This window comes from Enhydra lutris, unplaced genomic scaffold, assembly GCF_002288905.1.
Source record: "Enhydra lutris kenyoni isolate GAN:26980312 unplaced genomic scaffold, ASM228890v2 scaffoldscaffold58, whole genome shotgun sequence".
NCBI classification, from domain to species: domain Eukaryota; kingdom Metazoa; phylum Chordata; class Mammalia; order Carnivora; family Mustelidae; genus Enhydra; species Enhydra lutris.
The window spans coordinates 14,398,320-14,423,599 of NW_019154142.1; the positions used below are offsets into that span (position 1 = coordinate 14,398,320).

The 25,280-nt window shown below is 39.0% G+C and overlaps 1 protein-coding gene across 1 annotated transcript in view; it reads left to right on the forward strand.

The window, feature by feature from the left end:
* Positions 1 to 25,280, forward strand: part of LOC111158312 (single-minded family bHLH transcription factor 1) — a 64,325-nt gene that overhangs the window by 34,632 nt on the left and 4,413 nt on the right. The window contains exon 9 of the mRNA XM_022520283.1: positions 2,953 to 3,121. Within this exon, the coding sequence (XP_022375991.1) occupies positions 2,953 to 3,121 (169 nt within the window). The remainder of the gene's footprint in view (positions 1 to 2,952; positions 3,122 to 25,280) is intronic.

The following is a 25,280-nucleotide window of genomic DNA, read 5'->3' on the forward strand; positions in this document are numbered from 1 at the left end:
ATGATATTTTTGTTATTTTTGGTGGATTCTTTATGGTCTTTTTAGATGGACAGCAAAATATTAATATTTTTGTTTATCAAAAGTATTTACATAACTCTTCTTATATTTTTTAGCATTTTCATGTGACTCTGTAGAATTTCAAATCCTTTATTTGTTTTGAATTTTTATTTAAGCCTATTTGGAGTATTTCTATCATTGGAAACTAGGCAAAAACTTAGGGAAGACTTCTTCAGTAGTTGAGATGCATACTCCCAGTGCCTGATAGTGTATGCGAGAGAAATGAATCCTTGTTTACTCTCTGCTTATTGCCATGAAGTCTCTGTGCTGAAATGTTGCATTGAGAGTGTGTTTTAAAAATTATGTGCCCAAATTTTCAGGGGTGCAGGGTTTTTGCTATCAGTCTGGGTCTTGTCAGGCAGAGACCGAATGGATATACCAACACTCTCTTGACACAGGAGATGCCCAAGCATAGGAGCTCTACCTCCTGTCAGAGCCCACCTTGCTCACTGTCACATGCATGTGATCTCAGGGAAGATGGTCAGAGACTCACAGCCCAGAAGGCTCTTTTCCAACAGAGAGATATTGTTGGGCTGCTGGTTATTAATAGTCACTGAGGAAAAGAGTCCTTTCTGAGTTGCATCTTTATCTTCTTCCTCTTCCAGATGTGTGAAATATGCAGTTGACATTGGAACATAACAAAATGTCTCTTGACTTTTGCCCTCTAGGAACTTGGAACTCTGAGGAATGATTAGATATTATCGCTTGAAAAATAAGGTTGGAGGAGGAAAAGGGTATTTTCTGGTCCCCTTCCTACTTCCTGCAGGAACTGGCCTTGGTGTCTTCTTCCTGAGCACAGCAACTTAGTCCTTCTGTTCATTGATATCTCCCCAGGACCTCCACAGAGATACTCAGTAGACATGTATTGAAGGAATGAATGGGGTTAGCAGTTGGGAAGGGCTTCAGAGGCAAGTAGGATTTAAGATAGTTCTTTATTAGAGGAGTTCTATAGGTATGTGTTGGAGGAGGAAGAGAGGAAATTATAAGGTTAGTTTGGGGAGAAGAATTTTGGGTGAAGTGAGGAGCTGATGAAGGAAAATTTTCATATATTGTCAGAAAAATAGGTGGGAACTACATCTCTAAATTTCAATTTAGAAACTGAATTTCTAACCAAGAAGTGCAAAGAGTCTGTGTTGTGTGTTTTCCTTGGGAGATGATTAGAGTAGTAAAGCACATCAGTCATATGATTCAACTTCCCAAGCCTGGAATACATATCGCATGCCCACCTTCTAAATTTTTTTGCTTGCATAGGATAATTTTTTTTTAACTTGCCCTGAGTAGTCGGACTATTTGATATAAAGTCATTGTAATTTGCTGACATATACCACTATATTGTAGTTTGTGGCCATGCTATTATTGAACCTGTTTTAGCTGATTTCTATCAGGTATAATAGTTAGATATTTCTATCTATATATTTATATATTTTTTTCTCTCTATATATTTCTATATATGTATATTCTATATATTTCTATTCCTTGTCACTTGTCACTTGCTTGATTTTCCTTTGCCTTTGCCTGATCTCTCTGTAGAAGAATAAGGAAGAGGAAGGGAAGGTAAATGAATATTTGTTGATCTCTGGAAATCTACCAATCACTTTAACATTTTGAACTTTATTAGTTTATTACATTTAATATGCCTACTTTAATCCAAAGAGTATTAAAAATGCATGTAAATTTTTTTTAGAAAAGTGAACCCATTAGATAAAAGGAAAAATAAAAGAAGTCAGTGTTGCACAAAAATGCCTGCCCTGAGGTCTTTGTATACTTGTTGGAGGTGGTTACAAATCAGATTTGGGGTCAGAGTTTTTTGACTTCCAGTGGAATGGGGGAAACATGATGGGTTGTATGCTTCACGGTATCTGTGAGATAAATCAGTTTCCCAGGAGCAGTCCAACTAGTTCTGGAACCTGAAAGGGAATTCTCCCACAGGTCCTCATAAAGAAGACTATGAAACATTTTATTTTGGCTGCCAGTGGGAAGGGTTGATATCTTCTTATGGAAACTGAGGAGTCCGTCAAGATTCTCTCTCCTGACGCGGTCTGAGGTGATAGCTGTGGGCAGGGCCAACCTATCATCTTCAGTCCCTAAATACCTCAAGCCATACCCTTGTAATGAGCTCTCCAAGATATACTCTTTATCCTCTTCACATCACAGTCTGCAGTTATTATGTTTCATATTTGCTTACCATGTCTTCTTGGAAATAGATTATAATCTGTGGAAGGGCAAGGACTCTAGGCTGTTTACTCATTCTTCCATTTCCACATAGCACAAAGCCTGGTATATATTAGGAGCTTAATAAATATTTATTAAAGATGGAATGGAAAGAACTGGTGGTAAAATGTACCCAAATGTAACTGAATTAGTTAGCCCGTTAAAAGGGAATTTTAACTACTTATAAGCCTAGTTTCACTGGTTTGCTAGCTATAAAAATACTAGGAATGTTTACCACAATGATTGATCTTGGAACAGCTGACATTCTTTTTGCCAATAATCGGATAGCATCAGATGGCCAGTTGTCTGTTGAATTCACCCTATACAAAAAGTCTGTTAGAGTAGATTTTATAATCTACACCTCACTGATGAGGACACAAAAACTCAGAGAAGTTGAATTATGGATTTATTTTCTACTTATAATCAAAAATGTATTTTAAAATCTAGACATTTTCATGAGTATATCATATAATTTGGCTGTGGTATATGGGGCAGCTACCTCTGTATACATTAGTTAAATGTTAGGCATTTCTAAAATAATCAAGGTGTTTGTGGCTACCAGTTATATGGCTAACTTTTGCTGGCTTTCTTTTCAAATATGGATTACTGCCAATCCTGGTGAGAGAACACATGCACCCATTTCCTGTGGTGGCAGATTAAGGGCTGTGTCCTCTCACCCTACAGGGACACAGAATACAAAGGATTGCAGCTCTCCCTGGATCAGATCTCAGCCTCTAAACCAGCCTTCTCCTACACCAGCAGTTCCACTCCTACTATGACTGACAACAGGAAGGGGGCCAAGTCCAGGCTCTCCAGCTCAAAGTCAAAATCCAGAACTTCCCCATATCCTCAGGTAGGTGCACTGCCATTTTGCAACTTTCTTTTCTTGTTTGTGTGTGGGGATGATTTGGTTTGGTCTCAAAGTTTAGGAAGTCTTAACACAGTTTGGAATTCATTATCTGGTTGTAATAAATTTAAAACTTCTACGTAAAGCTTTCTAAAACTATCTTCTTCCGCTCTTCTCCTTTTAAAATAACTATGCTAGTAAAAATTTGAAATGATCCTTGGTTTGCTGCTTTTATATGGAGATTGTGAGAGTCTCAGTTGCAGTTGGAGCCATAACTGTTTTTTTTTAAGGAGATTGATCGAAAAGATGTAGCTGGCATAGCAAAATGTGGAAAACAAGAGCTTAACATGGTAAAATTGATTCTTAGGATAGGAACTGAAGTAGAGGGAAATGAAAAGGTGGAGGCCAAGAATCAAGGCTGCGTCTTGTCATGAGATGTGTGCATGCGAGGACTATCTGGGGAAGGAGGGAAGTAGAATCTACCAGATGGCAGGAATGGTAGGAAAAGCAACTCTCTTCTCATCTTGACAAAGTGGTGAGCTGATGAGACCCAGATGAGGTAACTCTAGTAATACTGCAAGGCACAGGATGAGTCTGTGCTCTTGGGAAGAAAAATACTATTTTTCTGATCAGTCACTGTTAGAAACTAAACTGTACCAAGATACATGCACAATTGTCTCCTGGCCTGAAAGAAGTGGGACAGAATTGGGGATTTTCTACTCCTAGGATCTTGGGACCATCTCATCTCTATCCTTTTCCTTAAGGTGCCACATCACTCGAGTAACTCAGGAGAAGATTCCTAGGCTTATATAAAGCCAAACTGGATTTGGAGTTATTTTGTCAAAGTGGTCTTTAGCGTTTATGTTTTAAATATAGTTTTTAAACTAAACATGGCCATCTACTGGTTACAGAAACTGTTATGGCCTTACTTATCAGAGCGATATTACTCTGTTGATTTCTACAAATGTGTATACTATGTGAGGAAATGTCATTTGTTGAACTCATGCTTACTAAGAAGCTACTATTTGCTAGATTATTTTAGCAGCTTGGTATATAAAGATGAGAAGATCATGGTCCCAAAAGATTTATGTCACACAATTTAAAATCTCCCACAGAAGGCTAGATCTCTTTGCTCTGACAAAAGGGGGGGAGTTGATATGTGATGCCTAGACAGTTTTCAGTGTACACCCTCTGTTATGAGGATTGAGCACTTTACTTAAAAAGTACATTTTAGTTAAAGTCACCATGGAGGAGGAGTTGCTTCTTTTTATTGAACATCTGAGAAGCTTTTATTATTACAATCTTGTACCTTGGGGAAAATTTTTACTGTCTCTTTTTATTACTTGGAAGTATTGATTATGCCTTTGGGTAATTTTATCCTTAAATAAACAGGAATGTTGAACACATAGATGAAAGAAGAATTTAAATTAGGAAATACTATGTTAAGAAGGCATTTATCTGTTGTTATACAGAAATTAAGCCATAAAATATCTCCCCATTGGACTTCCCAAAACTCACTAATTCTATTCTTTCATTTACAGCTCTAACATATAAAATTTGTATTAGTTTGCTCTAATGGTAGACTGCTCATTTTTTAAAGATTGATTGATTTCAGAGAAAAAGAGAGAGAACAAGCATGAGTGGGGGGGGATGGCAGAGGGAGAGAGAATCTTAAGCATGCGCCATGCCCAGCATGGACCCCAATGTGGGGCTCGATCTCACAACCCTGAGATCATGAGCTGAAATCACAAGTTGGACATTTAACCAACTGAGCCACCCAGGTGTCCCTAGATGACTCATTTAAAAAAAAATGTTTTAACTGCCATTAGACTGCTCTTTGTACATGTGGTCATACATGGAGGAGGAGTTAATTTGAAAGTTATACATGTTTCCTAGTTTATTTTAATTTTTTAGAAGATTTTATTTATTTGAGAGAGAGAGAGCGCTCGCAGGAGCAGAGGGAAGCAGCGGAGGGAATGGGAGAAACAGGCTCCCTGCTGAGCAGGGAGTCCGAGAAGGGGCTCAATCCCAGGATCCTGGGATCATGATCTGAGCTGAAGACAGAGGCTTTAACCCACTGAGCCACCCAGACACCCCACATGTTCCCTAGTTTAAAAAAAATACAGAAGATTGTCTACCTTGGACTGGCTGCCTCTGCCTTTGGTAACTCCTCTATATAAGTTCTCCAACCTACCAATGTTGACCCATAGATAGGGACATCTCTATGCCTCTATTTAGCAGGAACAAGGTACAAAAGATAAGACCTTCCACCCTCAAGAACCTTAAAGATTTAAGGGTCAAAATTGTTTAGAGGGGGAATGATGTGGAGAACAAAGGCAAGAAAAAAAATGTAGATAAAATTAAATTTCCTTATAACCTGCAACCCACAGACAAATACTTGAGGCTGGTAGAATAGACATCGCTCTAGGAAGCTCCACTCTTACTGTTCATGCTTTGCTAGAGGGAAAAACAACCTTAGCTTGACAATAGTAAGGCCTCCAGGACGCTGTGCATCTTCTTTAGCACATGAATGTTCTTTTGGAAACTTCCCTCTTTCTTTGCCTTCCTCAACTCCAACTTATATAATCAATTGCTCCTCATGACCCCAGTGCAGACTTTTCTGCCCATGAGTCCTGTCCCCATGCTATAATAAAAACACCTTTTGTACCAGAAAAAAATAATAATACAGAAGAGTGAAACGTAGATGAAAAAACCACCTCTATTCCCTTATTTTCCCTCTCTGAAATCGCGATTTCTTCTGGAAATATTCTAGGGTGTATAAAAATCATGCACATGCCCACACATATGTCCATATAGGATTTCTCTTGCTGTTTGTGTGTCCATTTTTGTGGCTAGTACTTATATATATGTAGTCCTTAGAACTTGGCTGTATGTCTCATTTGAAATCACACAGGGGGCACCTGGGTGGCTCAGTGGGTTAAAGCCTCTGCCTTTGGCTCAGGTCATGATCCCAGGGTCTTGGGATCAAACCCCTCATCGGGCTCTCTGCTCAGTGGGGAGCCTGCTTCCTCCTCCTCCTCCTCTCTCTCTCTCTCTCTGCCTGCCTCTCTGCCTACTTGTGATCTGTCAAATTAATAAATAATAATAAAAAAATCTTTGAAATCACACAGGCACGGATTAAGTTTACTTAACATTTATGTGCCTAGTAAAGGTTATTTTTAATTGTGTTTACTTTAGATAATCTTGGTGCTAAGTCAATCATTGACTGAGTTCCTACTATATGGGCTACTAATATGTAGCGATCAGAAGTGGAACACACTGCCTTTGCTTTCAAGAAGCCACTCCTATAGACAGATGAGGGGACAGGCATTTGCAGTGAATTGTCATGGGGTGAGCAGAAGGCCCTCTGGGGGCACATTGGCAAAGCGTGAAATCTAGGGCAAACTCCTCACTGTATCTTCTGGAAGAAAGCAATTGGGTAGCATCATCTTGGATTCCAAACCCTTAGAAATGTTAAAGAAAAAAAATTAGCTACTCAGAAGTCCCATTTGTTTCAAATTGTCCTTATGTTATACTTACCCTTTAATTTTCGTGCATCACTGCTATTACGTGTCCTTGACTCAGGAGATGCTCGCTGATCCCCTGCAGTGGAAAGATGCTTTGCTGGCCATTGTGGTGAATGAGGGTAGCGGTTGGGTGAAAGTTGCTAGAATATAAAGAAGTGGTATAAGAAATGTCCTTAAGCTTTACAGGACAGCTGAAATGATAATTTACACTTTAGAATCAGTACTGCATAGGAGAGAGATGACATACACAAAGGGCTTTATGAGTGGGGTCAGCTGCAGGGACGGTAGCCTGGATGACTGGGGAAGGCATTGTGCCTGACCTGGCTTTGAGAGTTGGGTTCAGGCGTACAGGCATAAGGAAAGGATGAGGACACTTCAGAAGACCAAGATTATGAAGAAATGGCAGAGATGCATTGTGACTGGAACTGGAGCCAAGTGGGGAAGATTTTCGTCCCTGTGGTTGAGGACTAGGAATGATACATTGGGAAACGTTGGTTGTGCCAAGTATCTGCCAGGCCAAGGAATTCCGAATTTGTTTTTCCGAAAGTAGAGGTTTTTGAACAGGAAATGAGGGCATTAAGGTGGTTGAAGTAAGGCAGACTCCTCATGTGAAGAATCCTGGCATGCATCTGGGAAGGTCTGAACTAAAGTTCTCTACAGAAGTAAACAACCTGGGACGCCTGGGTGGCTCAGTTGGTTGGACGACTGCCTTCGGCTCAGGTCATGATCCTGGAGTCCCGGGATCGAGTCCCGCATTGGGCTCCCAGCTCCATGGGAAGTCTGCTTCTCCCTCTGACCTTCTCCTCGCTCATGCTCTCTCTCACTGTCTCTCTCTCAAATAAATAAATAAAATCTTTAAAAAAAAAAAAAAAAAAGAAGTAAACGACCTTAGAGAAGAAGAATGGATAAAGTCCTTTTTTTCCTTGGCTGCTTGCACCAATTCTCCTTATAGAGTTATTTTGATCACTAAAGATTTATCTTGAAATTATACTTTTAAAGATTTTATTTATTATTTGACAGACAGAGAGGCAGGCAGAGAGAGAGAGAGAGAAGCAGGCTCCCTGCTGAGGAGAGAGCCCGATGCGGGGCTCGATCCCAGGACCCTGGGATCATGACCTGAGTCAAAGGCAGAGGCTTTAACCCACTGAGCCTCCCAGGCGCCCCTGGAAATTATACTTTAAAGCTTATTTTTTTGTAGTCAATGACAAACTCATACTGACTATTCCTTCATAGGTTAATAGATCCGTAATAAATGCATTTTTGGTTCCTAAATGACCAAGCTTTTGCGTTTAAAGATTTCATTTATTTATTTGACAGATAGAGATCACAAGGAGGCAAAGAGGCAGGCAGAGAAAGAGAGAAATGAGGAGGAAGCAGGCTCCCTGCTGAGCAGAGAGCTGGATGCGAGCCTCCATCCCAGGACCCTGGGATCATGGCTGGAGCCAAAGGCAGAGGCTTTAACCCACTGAGCCACTCAGGGGCCCCAAGTTCTGTGTTTAGTTTTGAATACTTCTGCCCCTTTTCTCAAAAATAAAAAGAAAATCTCGTCTGTTATTTGCATGGTTACATGCTTTCAGCGTGCAAATTCTTCTCATTAGAATTTTCAAGAGGCAGTTTCCAGAGCAAAGCTGAGCTCACATGGTACGTCTTGCTCCTCTTATTAGTTATGTAAATGGTGATTTAATTATTCTATCAATGTTATTATTAGGCTCTTTGCTCTATGACACGTTGGGCATATCTAGAAATCTCTCAAAGATGTCTGCTGAATGGCAAATAGTAACACTGCTTTTTGGAATTATTTAGGCACCCTTCTTTGAACATGTGAGACATGCACAAATTGTAATTTGCTGTCACACCCAGTTTGCAGTAATAGATGAACCTTCAGGTCCCTTCTTGATATGAGATGCTCTTGGGAATGATTTTAGACTTGATTATATTATAGCCACTTAATGAATGACTCAATCACCTTTGTACCTCTATGCATTACTCAGGACAGGAAAGGTTAAAACAGAATTGTTTTTGAATGGTTTTGGGAAAATTGTCATAGGCACTATTATAGTTGATTTCTGAAGACTCTGCACAGAGCTATTGTGCTTTTCTATATTAAGGCAAAACTGTTAAGGCCTGGGGATACATTATGACAGTTGTATTTTATTGTTCCTGGGTTTATGTTTATGAAAATAGCAACTTGTTTTTATAGTTCTGTTGAATCAGAGATGTTGAGCTTGTAGAATTTATTTTTCAGACCTTATCTATTAACGATTGCTACAATATTTTTCACCTGTCTTTATGGAGGGAGTCATGGTTACTTTAATATAGTCGGATGTTATCTTGCTATGGTTTAATCATGTCAATCATGAATAATTTGCCTTCCTATTCCATAGTCCCCACTCCCCATTCTACCTCCTGATTTCAGTTTCCTTTTAAATTTCTCATTATGGCATGTTTATAGTTGTTAGGTTTATTATAGACAGTGCGTGCCCTCTTACTTTATTGCATATTCCTGCCCTCCTCTTGCTTTTTCCCTAGTCAGTAATAACCAATACACCATGTAATTCTGTAATAACAGTGCATGCATACGACTGCTTGTGTTTCTGAAATCTGAAAGTATTTAATCACTTGCTACAGACACACGTACCACTTGCAGGTTTTACTCCACATCTGTTACCTTAAATAATCCTACAGAACCCTCTTAATTTTCACTGCCAGCAATCTGGCTTCCTTTTGGTGAAGGTAAAATCTCTCTTTCTACAAAGGGTCTTTCTGGCCTCAAAAGTACACCAGTGACTGCTATGCTAAGAGCCTAACATCTTAAGCTCCAGAGAAGAGAAGGACCAAGGATTTTTCAAGTATAGTACTTTTATGACTACCAGGATAGACATATTCTCATTTCATGTTTATATGTAGTATGAAAACATGTAATCCTTGATTACTAACCACAAGAAAAGTTTTTAATGCATCTTTCAAATAAATGAGGTTATCTTTTCAGGAATATTTGTACTATATAGACTTGCTTATATTTTCTGGCCATGTATAAACTTGAGATTAGTCTCCCTGTCCTACAGAAATGTCAGAAGATTATTAGAGTGGTCCTTTATGGTCTTTTAAAACCATCTTCATAAATGAAACTCTGAGTATTATTTTAGAAAAGATTCTGCCCAGTAAGAAGAGACCTCTGTGTTATGGGTTTGTTCTTTGGTTTTTACTAACTCTTATATTTAGGTAAATAACTATTATGTACACTACAGTGCTAAAGGTGGGTCCTTAAGGAACCATGTGCATGGTCTTGTTGGGGAGGCAAGGCAACATTTTAGAGAGGAACTGTAAGATGTGTTCAGTCGTGGGACCTCAAGGCCACAGCTTCGGCCTTTTGGTTCTCTTGGCACATGGTTGAGTCAGGGGCAACATGTGTCCAGGATTAATGGATGGATGAGCCATGTAGGGGAGGTAGAGAAAGAAATAGGGCAAAGATGAGATTTATTAAGTTCTGGGATATATTCTTTGCCCCGGAGGGCTTACAGATTCATTGGGGGGAGATAAAAATGTAATGATAATTTTTTTAAAGAAAAAAACAAAACATAAGGAATAGCATGGAGGACATTAGGACAAAGAAGGGAAAAATGAAGGGGGAGAAATCAGTGTGGGAGACGAACCGTAAGAGACTATGGACTCTGGGAAACAAAGTGAGAGTTTTAGAAGGGAGGGGGCTGGGGGATGGGTTAGCCCTGTGATGGCTATTAAGAAAGGCAGGGATTCCATGGAGCACTGGCTGTTATACAGAAACAATGAATCATGGAACACTACATGTGTTCAAAACTAATGACGTACTATATGTTGACTAACATAACAATTAAAAAAAAAAAGAAACAAAGCAAGAGATGAACATAGGGGAAGGGAAGGAAAAATAAAATAAGATGAAAATGGATAGGGAGGGGCGCCTGGGTGGCTCAGTGGGTTAAGTCTCTGCCTTCGGCTCAGGTCATGATCCCAGGGTCCTGGGATCAAGCCCTGCATTGGGCTCTCTGCTCAGCAGGGAGCCTGCTTTTCTCTCTCTCTCTCTCTCTGCCTGCCTCTCTGCCTACTTGTGTTCTCTGCCTGTCAAATAAATAAATAGAATCTTTAAAAAAAAAAAAAAGAAAATGGATAGGGAGGCAAACCATTTAGATGCTGAGCTCTAGGAAGCAAACTGAGGGTTGCTGGAGGGGAGGTGAAGGCAGGATAGGGTATTTGGGTGGTGGGCATTAAGGAGGGCATTTGATGGAATGAGCACTGGGTATTATATGTAACTGATGAATCACTAAATTCTACCCCTGAAATGAATAATATAGAATATGTTAACTACTTTCAATTTAAATAGAGAATTTTTAAAAAATATTTTTTAAAAAGTATTTAAAAAAACTGTAAAAAGAAAATTGAAACCCAGTGTAATATATGTGTGATAAAGGACTGTGGTGGCCAGTATAGTGGCATGTGCTGGGGGCTGACCTGCCCTTCCATCAGTGGATTAGAGGTTGGAGTTGGGGACTGACAGTGAGACAACCAATGGCCTTGAGGCCTAGAGACCTCACATGTCAGGGGGAGTTATCAGCAAGTGCAAATTTGTCCCTGTGTGCAAAGTTGCAGTGCGGCTATGGAATGACAGTCAATAAAGCCCTTTAGCTCGTGGATGCTCCCTCAAGGACCAGACCCCATGCTTGATCTAACAGCTGTGCTTTTTTATCTTCCCGCCCACTTACCTTTTCCCCATTGCTGGTGTCCTAGAAGTTCTCTCACTCGGAGGATTGCAATGGTACCTTAATTTTCCCTCCACTCCAGGACATTTTCCTCTACAGCTTGCCCTGTTTCCCAGATTGACCTTAGAAGAACACCAATCAAGTCAGTGCATGGAGACCTGCCTGAGCCCTAGCTGTTACTCAAGGTCACCTCTAATTGGGTCCTAAATGGCCTGAACCCCGCGATGCAGCCAGATCAGTCTGCTCACCATTTGCTGAATCCCTTGTTCTTCCCTATTTCCGTGCTTGTGCTTGTGCATTTATTTCTGCCTGCATTGCCTTTATTTTTCAAAATTCTGCCTATCTTCCAAGGTCTGGATTGAATGGTACTTATTTCATGAAATATAACTGGATTATATTTCCCTTTCGGATCTCTATTTAGAATAACCTACCTTCTACTGCCTCCTAGATGTGTTGTGTCTCCTCTCTTGGATTATAATCTCTTTGGAAGTAGTAACCATGTCTATTTTATATCCATCCCAACCCCACCTCAGCATCTAGGATGGTGTCTTCCACATGTTTACTCACCAAACGTTAAAGGAATGAATGAATGAATGAATGGATGATTACATTAAAAAGTGTGAGAATACTTTGTTGGTTGCCTTTAGAAATATAAAAACTCCAAAGAGGAAAAACATTTTACAAAAGAATCTATAACCTTTGTAAAGAGGCGGAAGATACACAACCAAAACAACCTGGGGATGGGTTTCACAGGTGCAGAATCCTGCAGCACAAATCAGACACCCAGGTGCTGAGGAGGAATTAGACGTGTTGCAAGAGTAAAACTTAGAATAAGCCTCCTCTGTCTCCGACTCTAGGGGCAGGAAACCATCCACACCTCAAGTGGGCTTTCTGTTCTCCGTGTCCCCACTGCATCTTCGTGCAACAATGGAGAGATGTGACAACTGATATTTGTGTGCACACATGTGCGTGTATGTGTGTGTTATGTGTGTTGATTACAAAATAATTGCATTGACGTTTGAGTGTCTGTGCATGAAATGCCATTTGGCATGTCTTCCGTCTCAGAGACCCGTCTTTGTTTGTTTGTAGATCCAGCCCTAGTTCTAGGGCTCAGTTCCCCTGACCTGTGGATACTTTCTAGAGCACTCTTATTGTCCTTTTAATAATCTATATGCACTTTTTGTGTTATACCTTTAGTAATATTATGCTCTATGTGGGGTAGATTGCTTCTATAAGAAAGGGGAAATTCTCTTAAAACAGGTTTTTTTTTTGTTTGCTGGTTTGGTTTGGTTTTTGATCCTTTGAACATAAAGGGTTTTGTGAGGGTCTTGTTGCTTCGTGTTTCTTGGCCCTTGGTCCTTCTCCTCCTATTCCTCCTGTCTTTGTGTGGTTCCAGGCTCTCTGGAATAGGACATGTTAGACTACCTCCCATGCCTCCTTATTACTCTTTCAGTTTCTGATCATTCCTGCCAGAGCAAATCATTTTTGGCGTATATCCACCACATTACCCTCTGCCCCTGGCCCTACTTAAAAACCTACAAGGGGCCCCTGGGTGGGCTCAGTTGGTTAAGCATCTGCCTTCAGCTCAAGTCATGATCCCTGGGTCCTGGGATCGAGTCCCATGTCATGCTCCCTGCTCAGGGAGCAGCACCTTCCTACCATTCCCCTCCCCACCACTCATGCTCTCTTTCTCTCTCTCTCTCAAATAAATAAATAAAATCTTTAAAAAACCAAAAACCTACAGAGGCTCCTTGTTGATTATAGTATGAGGTCCAATCTGTAAATGTGGTCTAGGCTACATATCCGCTCCTGCCTGCCTTCCCTGCACCGGAGCCCACAGTGTCCTCGCAGACACCTCACTTGTGGAGCCCCTCAAATCCCGTCTACCTGTAAAATCACAGCTGCAGACTGCCTCTCATCCCCATAGATTCCGGGTTATAAGGCATAATTCATGTTACACACATCTGTGCCAAAACATAGGATAGTGTGAATCTGGGGGAGAGTTAGTGTCAAAAAAAAAAAAAAATGGGCACCAGGTAAAGCAGTGGTGCTAAATCAAGTGGAAAGCCTCTGCTTTTGGCTTAGTGGAAGTGAGAGCTGGAATGAGCAATTCTGCTCCCCAGCTGAACAGAAAGAGGGAATGGCTGAATCTACCATCAAAATGTATCCAGGGGAATTTATTTGAACAAAAAATTTGTTTAATTAAAATTTATTAAAACTAAAGAGTGAAATTAAAGACAGCAATGCCTTATTTGACAGTTCATGGTGGGATTTGACCCACTCATAATGGGAACCTTCTAGAGATAAGAGTTAGATTGGATATCTTTAAGAAATTTAGATTTAACTCTTCCTTCTTTCACAATTTTTAGGAAACTCCTGTTGCATATTATTCTGCATTGGATTGCTATGATTTTTCCAGAGAAGTCAAGGTTCTGGTATATAGTGTTTAACAGTTAATGTTATTTTAATTTTTCTTATTATTTTACCGTGTTTGACTTCGCTGAAGAAGAGATGGAACCATTTTTCCCTTTACAGATTCTACTTTGAAACTGATTAACTTCTTAGAGGGCCTTTGAGCTCCAATTTCTTTTAAAAAAATTACGAATCTGACAGATCTTCTCTTTCAGCAGGCAGAAAGCAGGTAATACAGCTGCCAATCTATAGGCCTAGTTCTAGAACACTGCCAAGAGTAGCCTGGGCAGCCAGTCCCTTGTCCAGACCAGACGGAGCCAGTAGAAGACCCAACAACACTGCAATAAGGAGTTGGAGCAGGTGGCACCGCCTATATCCATATCATTCATACCCATCTAATCAGCCACTTCTATGTGAAAAATCAGAGGGTGAGTTAGAGCATTGAGGAAAGGATGGAAAAGGTTCTGGCTCATGCCTGAAGCCCATCATGGAAGAACATCACCATCAAAACTAATGTTACTGGTCCTAGAAACCCATGATTTTCCCAATGGGCCAGAGCTCTTTTTGATTGTCTATGCAAGTTGGGATATTCCTGATCATTACAGCTGCCAGTGCCATGACATCAGGGGCTGAATTAAATGCTCCTTCTGTGTTCATTACCTGTTCAAAATCTTTGGTGCAATGAAAATGCCTGCAAGCCTTTAGAATCTTACCTTTGGATTTATGAAAGGATGTGAATTATAGATTTCATGGTTTGGGAACAGCACTCTCTGATTGGAGCCCTATAGGAGATTCCTTATAGAATTCCACGGGAGGAAAGCTTGCCTCAGGCCCTGGGTGCTGATTCCCTTCCAGCTGCATATCACTCTGACAGCTAATGAGATGTCAAGTATGGTTACCTTTCTGTGAGGAAAATGAGTGAAACAGATCCCAGGAACATTTCTTTAACTGTGGGGGATGGATTAAGAGAAGACCTATGACATTTCAAGCTATACTTAAGGCACATTAAAAAACTTCCCATGTTTCTCCTTCATGAAATATATCAGGGAACTTAGAGGTATGAAGGATTTCTCACCAGAATATTCTTTGAGCTAAAAATAATATGTAGATTAAAGTGAAAAATGTAGACTAAAATGTAGATTAAAGTGAAAAAACAATGTCACAATAAATAATAGTTGTAGGTAGAGCAAACCATAAAAACAATGAGAGAAATCTTGTGAACACATTTTTAAACAGTAATTATGAGAAGCTGACAATTAATACCATTTTCTAGATGAAAGAGGAAATGACCAAAATATTTAAAATTGCAAAGAGTTGAATTTTGAGTCTATATTTGCTTTCTAATTGTTTATGGTATAAATGGACATATTTTTTGCTCAGTTCTTTTGGTAAAACCATCCTTGACTCTGGGATGTGACTCAATTTTTTTTCTTTTAAAATGCATTCTCTAATTTTTCTTGAGGAATTTTTTTAAAAGCTTAACTCTTTGAAACCTATATGTAATTCAACTGGATTTCGTAAAAAAAAAACAAAAAACAAAACTCATGAGGATTCTTTTCCAATGCTAAATATTTTGCTGCTTGTATATAAACTATGTTATAGTTAGCTTCTCTTAATGTGTACTCTGTACAGAATTATCCTTGGTGTTGATTAATAAGTTAATAAGTTAGAAATAAGTGATGCAAGAAATCTCTTCCTACAATTAACAGGAGTTCAGGAATGTAGAAAATAATGTCTTCTTGATACCCTCTTTGCAGTTTCAGTTACTGATGACTTCTAGGTAGCATAATTTTTCAAGTTAGAAATGGACTCTGTTATTTCACTGCTGTTTTGTTACATTATCACAGGCACGTGTTTTCACTCAGCTTCTCAGATTAGCAAAATTAACCTGCATAATTGTTTTTTAAAAATGCATTCGATTTGATGTTGGTTTTTCTCTTACCCTTCTATTATCCTTGAGAAAACCCCTGGCAATCTCCAATTTGTGTGAGCCAAAGTCATTCTTCATCGTAAACACAACTCCCGTTTGAGGGAAGCATCCCCGGCAGTGGGGGTTATTTTAATGGACATGCTGTATTACTTTAATCTAACCCTTTTACCATCTGTTCTTCCCGTAACAGTGAATGAAAAAAAAAAAAAGAACATATTTTATGTTTCAGGGTTACATTAGTAAAAAGTAAGATAAAAGTGATTTAAAAGCATGCATATGTTCTTAGTCCAATGCAGTCCGCATCTGTGATGTTTTTTCTCATGGTTCAGACACAAATCAAGACGAAAACTGCTCATGCCTGATAGAGTGAAAGTTTTTCATGGAAAACAGGACTTTGCCGTAAGAGGGTCTCTCTCTATGTTTTACAGCTAAAAATGATAAAAACTTCAATGAGCTGCCAGGATAAAAATAGATAACTGTAACTTCTATTGTTGGAACATCTGGCATTTGTCTTAAGCTGGGTGGTTGCTGCCACCTCCAGAGGAGTGCGGAGCACCTGCCTGGAGCATTCTGTTGAGGCAGGAATGAACCTCATGACTGTTGCTGAAGGCAGACTATCTGTGAGTGCAGTCGTGGTGGAAGAATGTTTCTGCAATGGGAGAACATCACCCAAGTGTGTGGGGAGATAGTGTACTGTAGCGTAGGGTTTGGAGAAAGCCTCTTTTGTGAAAACACGCTTGGAGACCTGGCATCCATTACTGCTTAGAGAGTAGGACGCTGTTGTCCTTGGTATCTAAATGTATACAGATCTAGGTGAGTCTGGGGAACCGGAAGGAGCAAGGGCTCTGGAATTGAATCTCTCCTCTGAAACTTCAGTCATGTGACCTCGGGGTAATTTTTTTTGCTTGTTTGTTGAGCTTCACTTGCTGCATCTGTAAAGGGATTAATAATACTTTTTAAAACTTTAATTTAATTTTTAAAAAAGATTTTATTTATTTATTTGACAGAGAGACAATAAGAGAGCGAGCACAAGCAGGGGGAGTGGGGAGAGGGAGAAGCAGGCTTCCTGCTGAGCAGGGAGCCTTATGCGGGGCTTGATCCCAGGACCCTGGGATCATGACCTAAGCTGAAGGCAGAAGCTTAACGACTGAGACACCCAGGTGCCCCCAATAATACTTTAAAGATGTTGACACTTAATAAGATGGTGTCTGTGGGCTCTCAGCATAGTGATTAATGCAGAGCAAGTATTTGGTAATGGTAGCTATTGTGGTTGTTTTGGGTGTTAGCATATGCCAATCATATAGTCCATTGCCTCTTAATCAGTCATAAAGTCCTGTTTACCTTCCCAAGCAACTACAGTGTTTAGAGAGAGGGAGAAATGGCTCCGTTCTTTGAACTCCTAAACTATATGGGTTTTCTCTCTATTCAGGCCAATGCCATTTTCTAACTTGTATTATTAAAGTTATCTTCTGTGCACTGTTTATGTTCTGTTCACTGGTGTGAAGGTGAAGCTGTGTTTCTCAGATCACCAGGTACACTGCTCTGCAAATAGTAGCCACTCAATAAACATTAGACTGAATCACAGGATGAGTTATTACAAAAAGTTCCCATTGGACGCATATTAGGCCCCTGCTGATGGTTGAGACCTGTAACCAGATGAGGCAGCAGTGCCTCCTGGAAGGGATGATGCTTTTGTGAACTGAATCCCAAAGGGAAGCTGGGGATGTGGATGTCGCCGACATCTATTTCTGCCAGTCATCCAAGCTCTTCGCCTGCCAGCTTTAGCCCGCCTTCGGTGGGTGGCATTTGGTTTCATACTTCATGAGAACAAGGGCATCTTTCATCTGACTTATTTTTTAATTTGCCAACATGAATGCCTGTTTGGAAATTAAATTTTAAATAAGAAATAGGGATAAATTAAGGTGCAGAATATTCAGGATGACAACATATTTTCTACGGAAGAGAAACAGAGGTTTCAGCAAAATAAACCAAAAATTAATTTTCAGTGAACTTTGATGGATGTAACCTAATTAAAATAGGGAATTAAATCGTTCAGTTTCTTAGCATTAAATACAGGAGAAAGCACCCTTACCTTTTCAAAGAATAGCAGATGTTCTATAGATCCTAAAACATTATTTTGTTTTCCTTGAAATTAGTATGGATGTCAACAGTTGCGGGAAGAATCATCTAGAGGGCTTACATGTATTCTAGTCTATCACGATTCCCAATCTCTCTCCACCCTCAAAACTTACCTTTGAGGCTTTTTAAAAAAATTATTATATTCAGTTAGCCAACATATATAGTACATCACTAGTTGTTTTTTTTTAAATATTTTATTTATATATTTGACAGAGATCACAAGTAGGCAGAGGCAGGCAGAGGGAGAGGGGGAAGCAGGCTCCCTGCTAAGCAGAGAGTCCGATGCGGGACTCGATCCCAGGACCCTGAGACCATGACCTGAGCCAAAAACAGAGGTTTTAACCCACTGAGCCACCCAGGAGCCCCACATCACTAGTTTTTGATGTAATTTTTAATGATTCATTAGTTCCGTATAACACCCAGTGCTCGTCAATTAAAGCTTAAGCATTAAGAACCAGTGGTATCGAAGTGCATTTCAGCTTTGAAAATCAGAGTATTTGGAAGAAAAAGCCCTAGTATTCAGATGATTGGCCAGTGGCCTGATTTCTTTTTGCAGTAGGAAGGCTAATTTCTTTATCCTTTAATATGTATGTTTTATCTCTTTCATACCTATAGGGTGGGACTGAAAAATGACCTCTAGATAATACAGTCTGGGGAAAAAATAGTTTTTACAAGATGGTGATATGAACCATTCCTGCTTACCCAAGTGAAAGTTATTAATTAAGGGCATTTACTTTATACATATGTATCTGTAACATGTTTGCATTTTTAAGAGTGCTTTGCTGTATATTATTTATTTGATCCTCGTTGCAATCCCACACTGTTGATAGTCTGTTCCCATTCTGCAGATGGGAAAATCAAGACCCAAGGAAAGTGGTCTTTTGTACAAGTCACAAAGTAGTGCAGAGGTTTACTACTGCATAATCGCCTGAGAGTAAACCAGAGTCCTCTCATATTTGAGTCCAGTGTTGTTTCTACTGGAATCCCTAATGGATAAATTAAAATTACATTTTTATGTACAAAGTATTAATAATCAGGGATAAAAACAAAGATATTTATATAACTAAGTTACAGGTTTTTGGGTCAAGTTCCCATTTCTTCAGAAAAATATTTTCATTTAATGGCTTTATCTCTATTCTACAAATAAGGTATCAGTGTACTCAATGGCTTTTTTGATTTTAAAATATTTTGAAATGTTTTCATATATAAAGGAAGGAAGCAAGAATAGGAAATTATTCCTGTATACTAAACCTAGGTTCACCAGGACTTAACATTTTGCTGTATTTGCTTTATTTTCATTGTCTCTTTTCCTCGCCATCTTCTGCATTATTTTTTTCTAAATCATCTCATAATAAGTTCCATATATGATGTCTCTTTACATAAGCCTTAATACTGTAATGTGTATTGCTTGGTCTAATGATTCTTTAGAATAAGGAACTTTCAGGGTTTAAAAAAAAAAATTAAGATTTATTTATTTATTTTAGAGAAAGAGAGTGAGTGGAGGAGAGGGGCAGAAAGAGAGGGGGAGAGAATTGTCACGCAGATTCCCCACTGAGTGAGGAGCCCCACTCAGTACCAGGACCCTGAGATCATGACCTAGGCCACAATCAAGAGTCGGTCGCTCAACTGACTGAGCTACCCAGGTGCTGTGGAAATCTGCAGTTTTTCTTAAGAATTGCCAAATTAGGGGTGCCTGGGTGGCTCAGTGGGTTAAAGCCTTTGCCTTCGGCTCAGGTGATGGTTCCAGGGTCCTGGGATCGAGCCCCGCATGGGGCTCTCTGCTCGGCAGGGAGCCTGCTTCCCCCCTCTCTTTCTGCCTGCCTCTCTGCCTACTTGTGATCTCTCTCTCTGTCAAATAAATAAATAAATAAAATATTTTTTTTTAAAAATTGCCAAATTATCCTCTGTGGAGATTGTATCCATTTGTATTCCTGCCAGCAACATGGCAGGGAGCATGCCTGCTTCCCACACTCAAACTGACAGTGTATAGCCAAGCTTCTGAAATTTTGCTAATCTGATGGCCCAGATGGAATATCAGTGCTGCTTTAATTTGCATTTATTTTATTAAGAAATTATCTTTTCATAGGAGTTATTTTAGGAGTTAGTTTAGGATTTATTTTTAAATTTTTTGTGGATAGTCAATGTATATTTTTTGATCATTTTTCATTGTGCTTTCTTTTTTTTTGTCTTTCTAGCTTTTGAATTGAGAATTGAAATTTTTATTCTTTCATTTTTATTATTTTAAGTGTCTAAAGCTGTGTATCCTATAAATCCAGACATGTAATATCTTTATAATCTTTTTCCCAGAAAATCTATAGTTTATGTTTGCATTTACTTATTTTCCCCAAGAGTTGTTTAATAGTTTGGGGGGTTTATTTTTGGTGAGAGAGTCTTATAAAAATTGTTTTTAATTTCTGTTTTTTACTCATTGTTGTCAGAGTATCAGTTATAATAGTTATACTTTGTGAAGTTACCTGAGGCTCTCTTTGTGACCTACTATTTGATTAATTTTGATGATTAGTCATGTACACTAAGGTTCATCCTTTATTATCAATATGCAAAGTTTGATTGATAGCCCTAAAATTTAACTGTTTTTTTTTTTTTAAGTCTTCTGTGGTCTTTTTTTTTTTTTAATTGACTTTACTTATTTTATACTGAGAACGGTTTCTTAGTCTCCTATTTCTCCTTGCATCTTCTCTAGTTTTTCTATGCGTAGGTGGTATTGATGTGTTATATGAGTCATAGACAGAAAGACGTAAAAAAAGAGTGGTTTTAAGCAGGAGAGTGGATAAGAGTGTCAGAAAGATCTGTGAGGTGGCTAGGTTTTGGGAATACCTAGTGTTAGGGTAAGACTAAAAATTTTATGTGCATTTTACCACAGTTAAAATTTTAAAAAGAAAGAGCACAGTAACAAAGAGGACCAGAGGGGCCTCTGGGAGGATCAGTCTGTTAAGTGTCCAACTCTTGGTTTTGGCGTGGGTCACAAACTCAGGGTCGTGGGATCCAGCCCTGAGCTCAGCTCTGAGTCTGCTTGAGACTCTCTCTTTCCCTCTGCCCCTCCTGCTTGTGCTTTCTTTCTCTCTCTCTCTCTCTCTCTCAAATAAATAAATAAATCTTGGGGGAAAAAAGAGAACTAGGATGTGGAAAAAAAGGTACTGTTCTAGACATTTGTGTATAGGTTTTTGTGTGAATATAATTTTCCTTTATCTGAAAAATGTCCAGGATTGCTTATGGTAGTTGTATGTTTAGTGTTAGTTTTTGTTTGTTTGCTTGTTTGTTTGTTTTTAGAAACTACCAGACTATTTTCCAGGGCAGATGTACAATTTAACATTCCCATCAACAATGTATGGATGATCCAACTTTCCTACATTTTTGTCAGCATATGTTGTCACTATTTTTTAATTTAAATTTTTATTTTTTTTAACTTTTTTAAAAAAAGATTTTGTTTATTTATTTGAGAATGAGAGAGAAAGTATGAGAGGAGGGAGTGTCAGAGGGAGAAGCAGACTCCCTGCCAAGCAGGGAGCCTGATGCGGGACTCGATCTAGGACTTCAGGATCATGACCTGAGCTGAAGGCAGTCGCTTAACCAACTGAGCCACCAAGGAGCCCACTTGTTGTCACTATTTTTAATTTTAGCCAGTTTAATAGGTATATAGTGATATTTCGTTGTGGTTTTAATTTGCATCTCCCTAATTGCTAATGATATTGAACATCTTTTCATGTGATTGTCATCTTATTATCTACTTGGTGAAATGTCTCTTCAGGTCTTTTGCCCCCTTTTTTAAATTATTGAGTTTTGAGAGTTCTTTATATTCTAGATTCTAGTCCTTTTGTTGGGTATGTGGTTTTGAAATGTTTTCTCCTAGTCTACAGCTTTTCTTCTCATCCTCTTAACAAAATCTTTTACAAAGCGAAAGTTTTCAATTTTGATCAAGTCCAATTTACCAAAAAGTTTTTTAATGCACGTGTTTTGGTATCAAGTCTAAAAAATCTTTACCGAGTCCCAGAGTTTAAAGATTTTCTTCTGTTTGTTATTTTCTAAAAGTTTTACAATTTTATATTTCTATTTTTAAGTTTTTTATATATTTATATTTTATATTTAAGTCTGTGATCCACTGGAGTTAATTTTTATATAAGGCATGAGCCCTGGGTTGAGGTTCATTTTATTTTTGCCTGTAGATGTCCAATTATTTCAGCAACCATTTGTTGAGAAGTCTGTCTTTCCTCTGTTGAAATGTTTTTGCACCTTTGTAAAAAATTAGTTGGGTGTATTTGTATGGTTTCCTTTATGGATTCTGTATTCTGTTTTATTGATCTGTACATGTATTTCTCCATCAATACCACACAGTTATGATGGTAAGTCTTGAAGTTGATTTTCTCTTTCACTATATTCTTCTTTTTCAAATTGTTCTGACAATTCTAGTTCCTTTGCCTTCTACATAAACACTATGTATGTATTGAGCCTTTTCTATCTTCTTTCAACTACTTTGACCTTTTAATTTTCTCTACCCAATTTTTGTATCCTTACATGTTTTCCAAATTATCTTCAATTTCCCTCATTAAATGTTCATTCAAATCTATACTTTTCTTCACAACTTGCAACTTATTCTTCACTTATTCAATTTCTGTGTGTTTGGTCAGTTTTTGTTGCCTTTTTCCCTCTTTTGTTGTTGTTGTTGTTGTTAGGTGGGGTTTTGGGGTCCATCGCTTAGTTTTAACATTTCTGGTTCTGAGCATGTGCGCCCAAGTACATCGTGTGTGCTTATTTTAGGTTCTTATTTTAGGTTGGTGTGTTGTTTTACAACTTTCCTTTGTGACATAGTTGGTTATTTGATGAGAATTTTTATCAGCTGAGATGATCGTGTTTCCATTTCATGTTTTGTTTTCCTACAGAAGTTTTATAGAGAGTTTAATTTTTTCCCCTACTCCTTAGAATTTCATGGGTTGAGTTACTATTTAAAAAGGACCCTATCTTATCAATATTGTGAAATACAGTTGTGTAAATGGATGACGACAGTGGTAGAGAGGAAAGAAAGGATTCACCTGTCTTTTTTTTTTCTTTTCTATTTTCTGGATCCCTAGTTTCCCCCTTTCCTCCTTCCCTTTCACTGCTATCTCCTTTCCGACACAAGGCATTCTCAATTTACATTTTTCTCTTATGAAAACGATACTTGTCCCAGGCTGCTGCCTTAGATTTTATTTGATTTTGAGCCCTTTCCCTGTGGCCAGTATGGTGAACTACCAGATACTGACTTCTGTTCTTATTTTGGCACTTACTTCTGATGTATTTTTTCTTTCTGTGGACAATTTTGTCTGTTTTCCCTTTGTCCTAAACTCACTCTCTCTCTTTCTCTCAAACTTCTCTCTTTCTCTCTTCTCTGGTTGACATCTCACTCTCGGAGTTTCTTATACCTGCCCTTACCCTGCTCTCTGGACCCACAGGTTCATAGTGTTTGCTGTTTGACTTTTTATTTTTATTTTTTATAAATTGAAATTTAGCATACTCTCTGCCTCTCAGTAATGCCGATAGCATGGGTCATGGGTGATTCCATTTGTGCTCTTTGTTCTAGGGGTAGTATTTGTGAAGAGGTACACATTCAAATGGCCGTCATTATCCTGTCAGAAGCCTCTAGAATATAATAATTTATTGACCAAAAGGCATCATGTAGTCCCCATAAAACTTGTGCTTTAAGGGGACACTTGGGGGAACATTTACATAATAGTAAAATAAAACTTACATAACAACTTTCTTTTTATAACCATGACAATAAAAATTCCTGGACTTGGATTATAGTTCTAAATAATTTATCCCCTTTAAATCAGTAAAAGGGACAGGCACAGGAATCCTATGTTTTAACACTAGAAAGGATACCGAATAATGATTCTATCATGTAGAATGTTAAAGCTGAAAGAAAAGTTAGAGAGCATCTAACCTAATCCAATATATCATTTATAGGGGAGCCTAAGAAAGGTAAAGTAATTTGCCCAAGGTTACCCTAAGAGTTACTAGCAGGGTGGACCTGGAATCAGGTTCTCTTGGTTCCCTGTACCTATTTCCTCTTCCATTAAATGGCCCCCATTCTGGTTTTGCCTTTGATAAGTTAAGTATCTTCATGAGCCTTTTCCTGTTGGGACAAAAGAAATTAAATTACTTGCCCAAGGTTGTATATGTAGTAAGCAGCAAAGGTAGGTGTGAGGAAGACCTCACACCTCATGCAGCACCCACTGAGTGTATGGCACGTTCCGCATGTACCGGCCGCCTGCCTTCCTTTCTGCTCTCTCTCTTCCCTCTAAGACTTGACAAACACCTGAAATTTTTCAGATCAATGGGTGGGTCTCTAGGGTTCTCAACAGAGTTTACATCCAGTGCCATTCATTTTAAAGGGGTGAATGTGGCTCAGAGGATCGTTGATACACTTAGGTACAGGTTTACAGGTCTTGAAAAACAAAGGTTTGCATCTAGGCTTTTGCTCTGTAACGATCTTCTTGGTCTAACTCAACCACCCAACTTCCGCCTGCTTCAAGGACAGTGACTTGCTGTCATAGTTTCCTGACTATTGACAAGAGGCTTATCCATCAAATTCTTCTTTGGGTGCTCTTGAAACATGTACCTCATGTATGCCAGGGTTGCCTTGTGTTGAATTTTCTTTGTGAGTGAAGGACAGAATGTTCTTCTGTGCTGCGCCAATAGCACTTTCCCATACACACTCAGGGAAAGCTTTTTCCCCTCTCAACAAGGCTCAAAAGTCTTGACTGGAGTACTTCAGAAATAGGCCTGGTTTATACTTTTATCAAAACAAGAAGAGTCTGGGCAATTCCTAGCTTGGAAAAGCACTGATGATCTGAAACTTTCCTAGGCAGGTGCACAAATGGTGTTACCAAAGGGCAAATGTATGACACTCTGATTCCCCCTCAATAAAGAAAGGGGTACCAACATTCCTTCGGTGAAAGTGAAGGTGGTGTCTCATAAAATGAGAGCCCAGTGTTAATGGGGAGAAAAGGCTGATGGCAGATGGAAGTGTGATGTAGGGAAATGGTACTTTGGGTGCCTTGTGGTTCTTCAGGGAAAGAAGTTGCATTTACTATTTTTTTTTTCTTGGTGGCATATGCTGATAGTCCATATATACCCTTGGAAAATAATTAAAGTAATAATGAGGTATGGTAACAGAAAGATCTCGAGCTTGGAATTTGTGTAGAACTCCTTCTTGATCATGTTGTGTTATTAGCAGACTTCGGGGTTCCCCCAGAACCTCTGTACCGCATTTCTCTGGCTCCAAGAGCCCCTAGCCAGAGCTGCCTGAATTTCTCCTGGGCGCCCCACAGCACCACACATCCATCCCTCTTTCTCCCGGGATAAGAAAAAAAATGTAATGGACTCATATTTTGGTTCTAGAGACTATATTTTGGTTCCTGCTTCTTTTC